Source organism: Periplaneta americana, chromosome 1 (assembly GCF_040183065.1).
Source record: "Periplaneta americana isolate PAMFEO1 chromosome 1, P.americana_PAMFEO1_priV1, whole genome shotgun sequence".
Taxonomy (NCBI): Eukaryota; Metazoa; Arthropoda; class Insecta; order Blattodea; family Blattidae; genus Periplaneta; species Periplaneta americana.
The window spans coordinates 216,056,960-216,066,163 of NC_091117.1; the positions used below are offsets into that span (position 1 = coordinate 216,056,960).

A 9,204-nucleotide genomic window follows, 5' to 3' on the forward strand; every position below is an offset into this window, starting at 1 on the left:
AATTTGCAGATGGCTTCAGAACGTCAGTTATACTTTTCGTGCAATAAAAGAACCCTTGAGGACAAATTGCCGTTCCAAAATTTTGAAAAAAAATGTCTCTGTGTCCATGTCAGTTTAAGATTGACTTCCCCTCTTCGAACAACTTTCTCAATGTGCCCAAATACTCTTATCTGGCAGCATGTACGAATGTTCAGATATGGGACATCTTACTTTCGCAGTGATTATTTGCATTGGTGCTTCATCCTTCTGCAACTTCCTTAGCGTACCTAACATGGTTTATTTTTATTTTGTCCCCTTTTATGTTAATTTTTCTTCTATGAAGACATATCCCTCGTCCTTTTTCTACCTCACCTTGATTCTGTTGGAGATTCTTTACTCTCACTACTTCTAGTTTTGTTTTCTGGATCCATTTCAAAACAACAAAATATTCCTCTCTGAATGTTTACCTTCTTTAGAGCTTGTTAGTAATGTAATTACTGAAGGAATTGCATTTATTATTAGGAATAAAATGTTGTTATTTTCTAATGCCAGGCGTTTGACAATAAAGTCATTTGACCTCTTACACTCCAATATTTTTCAAAGATATTATCATGACCAGCCACTGAAGCACAGATTTTGAGGTGTTCCGAATCCATTTCTTGGTTTGAGTTGCACAATGGGCAGTTAGGGGACTGATATATTCCAATTCTATGCAGATGTTTGGCCAAACAATCATGGCCTGTTGCCAATCTAAATGCAGCTACAGACGATTTTCGTGGTAAATCGGGAATTAACTGTGGATTTTGATGCAGAGAGTTCCATTTTTTCCCTTGGGATTGTGTTATCAGATTTTTGTTTGTTGAAGTCTAAGTATGTAGATTTAATAAATCTTTTCACAGAGTAATATGTAGATTTAGTAACAGTAGCAGTGCTGCCCTTCTTTGCTAAAGCATCCGCATTCTCGTTTGCCAGGATTCCACAATGGGATGGTATCCATTGGAATACAATTCTTTTATTGAGTGATATTAATTGAGAGAGCATTTTAGTTATTTCTGCTGTTTGAGAAGAAGGTGTGTGTTTAGAGACTATTGATAGAATAGCTGCTTTGGAGTCTGACAATATAACTGCATTCCTAAATTTATTGATGTGAGGAATAAAATGTTTATTGTTGAGTAATTAAAATTTTAATTACATTATCTTTGATTTCATATAAGTTTGCCAGCATAAGCTAGAATAAAAGAGGCATTAATAATACAAAGTCTGGCAGAATGATCTCCCTGGTTTTAATTGGCCGCCATACAGGTTTCTTGATCGTTGCGCTTGAGTGGCATTTATCTTTCTGCTGGACCCTGTGTAATAATTTCATTTTATGAGGACATGTTGACTTCCAGAATGTGAGGCACCATGGACATGTTTAATTTTGGAACAAAACACAGATTTGAGTGCTTAATATCTCTGTAAAATGTTGAATATTGGGCCAAAACGTTTTGCCATTCTGTGCAGAACACAGAGCATGCATTAACTCATTTTTCAAATTTTATGGACATGTTAAGTTTTGGAACTAATAGACTCAATTTTTTTCTTTCATAGTCTCATTGTCCTCTTCACGTCAACAGGAACAACTTCTTCATTAATTCAAATTCTAGTAAGTACTATTTTGAGTTCAAAATGGCATTGTGCATACTGTTAGTATCAGAATATTTAGTACAAATTTGTTTACAAGACATCTGTGATGACTTCATATGTAATGTTTTTTCTTTGCTTTCAGCACATGTGAATGACGAAGCAACAGTTTCAACATCTACAGAAAGATTGCAAAGCATAAACTGTGCCATTCCACTTCAGCCTCTAGCAGGTTTGTAAAGCATGATATTGTTTTTAGTAGTAATTTGTATTTAGTAGTAATTTTGTAATTTATGTTTTGAAGAGGTGGAGAAGTTCAAATATCTTGGAGCAACAGTAACAAATATAAATGACACTCGGGAGGAAATTAAACGCAGAATAAATATGGGAAATGCCTGTTATTATTCGGTTGAGAAGCTTTTGTCATCTAGTCTTCTGTCAAAAAATCTGAAAGTTAGAATTTATAAAACAGTTACATTACCAGTTGTTCTGTATGGTTGTGAAACTTGGACTCTCACTTTGAGAGAGGAACAGAGATTAAGGATTAAGGGTGCTTGAGAATAAGGTTCTTAGGAAAATATTTGGGGCTAAGAGGGATGAAGTTACAGGAGAATGGAGAAAGTTACACAACACAGAGCTTCACGCATTGTATACTTCATCTGATATAATTAGGACCATAAAATCCAGACGTTTGAGATGGGCAGGACATGTAGCACGTATGGGCGAATCCAGAAACGCATATAGAGTGTTAATTGGGAGGTCAGAGGGCAAAAGACCTTTGGGGAGGCCGAGACGTAGACGGGAAGATAATATTAAAATGGATTTGAGGGAGGTGGGATATGATGGTAGAGACTGGATTAATCTTGCTCAGGATAGGGACCAATGGCGGGCTTATGTGAGGGTGGCAATGAACCTCCGGGTTCCTTAAAAGCCAGTAAGTAAGTAAATAATTTGTATTTTTCTTAAAAAAACTGACTTTTCAGAAGATGGGTGCACAAACAAATAACATTTATTTTTAAGATATTGAACTTTCCTATTGGAATGAATGTTCGTGTATGTTTTCATATTTCATGTCATGTTTATTATTAATGCCTTTTTCTTTTAATCATGCTGAGTGAGAAAATTTCGTTACACCCTTAACAGAACATCATTGATGTTGATATCCTTCAAGGTTATTGCATTGTGTATGTAGAGTGAACTTAATAGAATGAAATAGAATAGAATGTTTTATTTTCGCTGGCAGAGTTAAGGCTGTAAGGCCTTCTCTTCCACTCAACCAGCCTAATCAATACAATTCATATTTAAATTACGAATATTTACACTATACTTAACGTGAAGTTATATGTGTATCTTGTGTTTAATGTATTCCTGTTTAATCACTAAGCTTAAATAACGCAATTAATGTAAAAGGAGTCCACATGAAACCTTTACAACTTCAGATGTAAATAACAAATTATTGAGACACAATATCGGAATGCGGTTTTAATCAGAAACTGTCGAAGTTTTTATGAGAATAGTTGTGAATTTTGGTGAAATCTGACAGTGAAGATGTGGATACCTCAGGAGATGGCACAATGTGTATCCTGGTTTATCTAGACACGATCAGTAAGCCCTAGTAAGTCTGTTCGCAATGCCACCAAGGAATTTAACTTGCCGCATTCGACTGTTCATAAAGCCCTTCACAAGAATGTGAGGCTATACGCGTACAAAGTTCAGCTAGTGCAAGCTCTTCAGCCAGATGATCGTCCTTGCCGCACAGCATTTGCTATCAACATGCTGGCTAGAATTGACGCTGAGGAAGGATTCCTTCTGGGACAAATGCACCTTTCACACATTCAATGTCCTCCAAACTTGTGCTTTATCGCCCACTGCCCTTTTGCTGCAGCATACTCCCATTCTCTATAAATTTTCAGTGCCACTCCCGGATTGATAACCATGACAGCAGTTCTCTTCCATATTTGTCCAGACATGATGTTGCACCTGCGTATCTGGTCGTGTCTCGATAAACCAGGATACACATTGTGCCATTTCCTGAGGTATTCACATCTCCTTCACTGTCAGATTTCACCAAAATTCACACCTGCAACCAAAAAGTTCATTAAAACAATCCAACAAAATTCCCATAAAAACTTTGGCAGAAAACCGCATCCAGATATAATGTCTCAATAATTTGTTATTTACATCTGAAGTTATAAAGGTTTCATGTGAGAAGTGTTTATGTGTTAACAGAAGTTGAAAAACAAATTCAGGAAAGATTTCTTGCTGTTAGTGTTCCAAGTCACAAAATAATACTTGACCTTACTTACGAATGACTTTTAAGGAACCCGGAGATTCACTGTTGCTTATGTCCGCCCTCACATAAGCCTGCAATTGGTCTCTATCCTGAGCAAGATTAATCCAGTCTCTATAATCATATCCCACCTCCCTCAAATCCATTTTAATATTATTTGAGCGAAATACTGAAATCAGAAGTAAGCACTGAAATAACGAAACAATTGTCTTTAGAGACAATTAATATTAGGTACCCTCCACAAAATTGACTTCATTTATACACCGACGGATCCTTGATCTCCAGAGAACAAGGTGCCGGTGCAGGTGTTACGTGCTGTCTCTTCTCACTTTATAGATCTCTTGGATATGGAATAACAAGTTTTGATGGAGAAATCATTGCAATAAGTGAAAGTCTCAGGAATCTTCTATGCCACATCAATAAATTTAAGAATGCAGTTATATTGTCAGACTCCAAAGCAGCTATTCTATCAATAGTCTCTAAACACACACCATCTCAAACAGCAGAAATAACTAAAATGCTCTCTGAATTAATATCACTCAACAAAAGAATTGTATTCCAATGGATACCATCCCATTGTGGGATCCTGGGAAACGAGAATGCGGATGCTTTAGCAAAGAAGGGCAGCACTGCTACTTACAGACCTGTTACTGAATCTATGTATTACTCTGTGAAAAGATTTATTAAATCTACATACTTAGACTTCAACAAACAAAATTTGATAGCACAATCCCAAGGGAAAAAATGGAACTCTCTGCATCAAAATCCACAGTTAATTCCCGATTTACCACGAAAATCGTCTGTAGCTGCATTTAGATTGGCAACAGGCCATGATTGTTTGGCCAAACACTTGCATAGAATTGGAATATATCAGTCCCCTAACTGCCCATTGTGCAACTCAAACCAAGAAATGGATTCGGAATACCTCAAAATCTGTGCTTCAGTGGCTGACCATGATAATATCTTTGAAAAATATTGGAGTGCAAGAGGTCAAATGACTTTATTGTCAAACACCTGGCATTAGAAAACAACAACTTATTGTTTGACCAGATAAATAATTTCAGGTAACACAAAGTAGAATAATAAACACAGACAATAGTAAAATGATGAAGAAATACAACAAAATCGCTACTGTATTTCGTGAAAAAAAAGTCATTATTTAAATATGTAAATCGTAACTAATGTCTGTATTCAGACATGTCAACTGTGAAAGAAAAGTTTGCATTTAAACATGGAAATCACTTTAAAAAAATTTGTAACAAAACACTCATTCTCTATAGTATTCCTTAGTCTTCATTACCTACTCTTCCTGAAAATGTGGTAAATATCTTTTACACATTTCTTCATATTTTTAATGTGTTGTATTGGACTATGGTGTTTTTTCCGCTAATAATTAACTCAGTAGATGGGCACGGCAATATGCTCACCACTTGCTTAATATTTGCATTTTTTGGACTCTGGTTCTTTTTTAAAAAAACCCTTAAATTAAGGGGAGAGGATGGTATTTTTTGGTGAAAAATGAGTAAATTTTCAAAATAAAAAATCTTTAAAAAACCCTATGATATGTATGGAATGCAAGCATAACATTTTGTGGGTATTTGTGCCCTTATCAGATATTGAGTCGCCATTTTTAAACTTCCTGCATTATGGATTTTAAATCACTCGCCCACTTTTATAGTTGTTTCCGGTAAATTAAATTTTCAAAAAAAAAAATTTTTTTTCTTCTTTAAAATACCCTTTGATATGTGTGGAATGCATTGCATAACATTTTGTGAGTATTTGTGCCCTTATCGGATGTTGAGACGTCATTTTTAAACTTCCTGCGCTATGGAATTTTAAATCACACGCCCGCTTTTATCGGTTTCCAGTAACTTCATTTTTTTTTTGCTACATTGCCAGACAAAAATGGATATAATTTCTGAACTATTAAAGATACATGCATGAAATTTAGAACACACATTCTTTAGACTGTTAGGAAACTTTTCTCTGTAACAGAATTTTGTTAATTGATTTCATTTAAAAAATACGTCTGTTTGTTTGCAAGAAAGGAAATCAGAAAATTGTTATTAAATTTTAATTCTTTATTTTACAAAGGTAGGGACTAATATCAAAATTCAGTTACAGACAGTTTGTAGAATATGCTTTTGCAAATGCATTGCAAAAAACTATTTGAATCTATTTTTAAAAACAGTTTAGATGTATCGGTTTTAGTACAATCCTGCATTGGGTATATTTTTTCAAGTTTGGGCCCCCAAATAATTTTTTTTTTTCAAAATATTTTTATTTGATTGAGTTGCCACAGCTATGAACCCTCTACATACAAAAAATGGTTGCAAAACGGTATTTGTCGAATGCAGGGGGGAGAGCCATTAATCCTTCCCATTGAAGGCTTTAAGGAACCAACCTGGACAAATACCCAGTGTTCCATCCCTACCTTCCCGTGGTGCAGCTGTTAGTAAGCATAATTTTACAAGCTGAACTAAAGGGAGGGGCTACTCATCAATTAGCACTGGTCAGCTTGATGAGTTAATGACCGAATTTGGTATAATTTTCCTCTATTCAATACCTAATTCTCTCTTTACCCTTTCCTATCCAGTCCTCTGACTGAACTCTTACTTTCTTCGACCCCGACAGTATTAGAGCATTCGAGGCCTAGGGTTCATTTCCCTTTCCTTCCTACCCTTCCTACTTTTCTGTTCCTAGTGCTGACCTGCTATGGCACTAAAATCGTCCTCCAGTGGCTTAAGGAGGGAAAGCTGGTGATCAACAAGATCTCCCAGCTAGGTCCAATGGACCCGTCGACCAACACCAGGTGTGGTCCTCCAGACATTCTGGGGGTTGTGTGTGAATGAAGTAGCCACCAAAACATTAAAATATGGTGTTCACTTAAATCGGCTACAACTTGCCATTTAAAATCAAGAAATGGATGCAGAACATCTCAAAATCTGTGCGTCAGTGGCTAACCATGACAATATCTTTGAAAAATATTGGAGTGCAAGAGGTCAAATGACTTTATTGTCAAATGCCTGGCATTAGAAAACAACAACATATAAAAAATTAATATTTTACACCAAATAGGAAAAAAGTTAAAAAAAATACTATCCTCTCCCCTTAAACTTGCAGATTATGAACATATCACAGTCAAAATTCGCTTCCACAGATATATTTGTGAGACAGGAAATACTGTAAGAGGTATTGCTTTCAAAGCAGTAGGAATGTCTCTGAAATATTTATGCAAAAAGAAAAAATTTTTGAAGTTAATCATCACTTTTTATTGTCAACAGGTCTGAGCATTACATGCAACAATGCACCAATATTCATCCGCCCACACATTCCTCGCGCCATTTTGCTGGAAGAGGGTGTGAACAAGGACAAAGATGTTCGGTTCACCAAAACACACATGGCGCGGTCTATTACAAACACGTACAAACTCCAGGAGCTGGAGAAGAGGGAACAACAACGCCAGTTTCAGAATGAGAGTCGGAGCTGAATGGTGTAAACGGACCTTGTGAAACAGGCAATGTCCAGTATCTTCCTAACTTCATTATTCTGTGCCTTTGCCTTTGTTGGTTTTTGACTAACAACCGTTCTAGTCATTTATCTAGTGTTACAAATGTTTTGTTCTATATTGGGTTGCTTTTTGATATTTATGCTTTTCAAAATGAGAGAAATATTTCTAATATTCTTAAATAACTTAAAATGAATCTGCAGAATACGAAGTGGATTACCTAACCTGCTTCTCATGATGTACTGCTTATAGGAGAAATAGTTTCATCAGCATTTAATTGAAGATTCATATACTTTCAATTCTTATCATAATCGTTCTCAGGTTTTTGGGAATTTGTCAAGGGTGTGATTAAGAAACACTTGAGATATCAGATTGCAACCTACTTGTAGATAGATTTATTGAACCTATTCTGGCTTTAATATGTATGAAGTAAAGATTAACCCTTTATTAATTCTTTTAAGTAATAGTTTGGGTCATCAATAAAATAACATTTCATTGCATGGTGAGTCTTAAAGTAATTTTTAAAGGGACACAATTTTAAGAATTTTAAATTTACATCGTCTTCAGCTCTCTCAATAATATCATGTCTTGTCAGTGTATCCTCACAGGTAACGAATATATTTGGATGAGTTAGAGTATAGTTTACAAACTAGAAGATTTCACCGTTGAAGAATATGCATATTTGAAAATTGTCTATGTCTATGTCGGATAATGGATATGCAGGATGTCCGAAATGAAAGCAGCTAATAAAGAAACAAAATAATTTATTTTCGGATTATAATACACGAAAGTGGTATGTCACAAAACAACTGAGCAACTCAAGTTTTTTGGAGGATTAGTAGATCTCATTATGTTTGCTCCTTGTTAGGATTCCCAGAAACATCAGGAAAAAATACAAGACATTCACACTGATTTTAAAATTGAGCTTTGGTGTATATTTTCCATCATGCTTATCCACGTTGTCTCTGAGTATATTAAAACAATACAATTAAATCAAATTGAATATTAGGCTAGTTTTTATTTGGAAATGAAGTACTAAAGAATAAACTGATCAGAATGAATTAAAAATGTACTCCTTACAAAATTGTAATAAATTTCTGTACACAACTCTTATAATTAACAATACATTACAAGTTATTTTATTTTATATACATACAGTAGTTTAACTCATTATTTGTATAAAAAACTTCCCCCTATTAAGCATCCATCCCTCTAAAAGACCAGTTTTACATGGAACTATCAATGATTGTTTGATGCAGGTTTCACTGATTCCGGATACTTTTCCCAATTCGTTCTACCTAAAGCAGTTTTTCCCAATCACACTACGTCCAATGTATTTCTATCCAATTGTAATTTTTACCAATTCACATCTTCCAATGACAGATTTTCCCTTTCTCACAAATAATAAACAACAGAAATCCAAGAAAATATCTCTGACTTTTTAATGTACATAATTACAGGGTAAAAGTATAGCCCAAAGTTCGTAAATAATCGTGAATTCTGCTCTCATCTTTGTACATATTGTAAATAGTAATTATACATCTTGATTACACAACTTTTAAGGGTATATGTGCGTGAATGACAACAAATATTATCAGAAAATACAGGCTGTAGATTTCTAAAATTTTATAAGAAAATTAACTCAAAATTGGACAAAAATTACAAGGTATACCACAACAAGACTTATTAGAACTTAAATATCTGATAAAAGTATAAAAAAGTTACTAATAATATTTTTCAAACCAATTTTATCAAAGAAAAAAAAAAACAAAAATATTCTGCAGTTACAACATTTGGTAACCAT

General features: G+C 34.7%; 1 protein-coding gene across 3 annotated transcripts in view; it reads left to right on the plus strand.

Annotated features, from left to right (window-relative positions):
* The window catches only part of LOC138708101 (tubulin polyglutamylase TTLL13-like), a 54,751-nt gene extending 46,206 nt beyond the window's left edge, over window positions 1–8,545 (plus strand). For all 3 annotated transcript variants that reach the window (XM_069838291.1, XM_069838297.1, XM_069838303.1), the window contains 3 exons: window positions 1,570–1,624; window positions 1,748–1,834; window positions 7,177–8,545. In XM_069838291.1, the coding sequence (XP_069694392.1) occupies window positions 1,570–1,624; window positions 1,748–1,834; window positions 7,177–7,382 (348 nt within the window). In that variant the 3' untranslated portion in view covers window positions 7,383–8,545. The remainder of the gene's footprint in view (window positions 1–1,569; window positions 1,625–1,747; window positions 1,835–7,176) is intronic.
* Window positions 8,546–9,204: the final 659 nt, after the last annotated feature.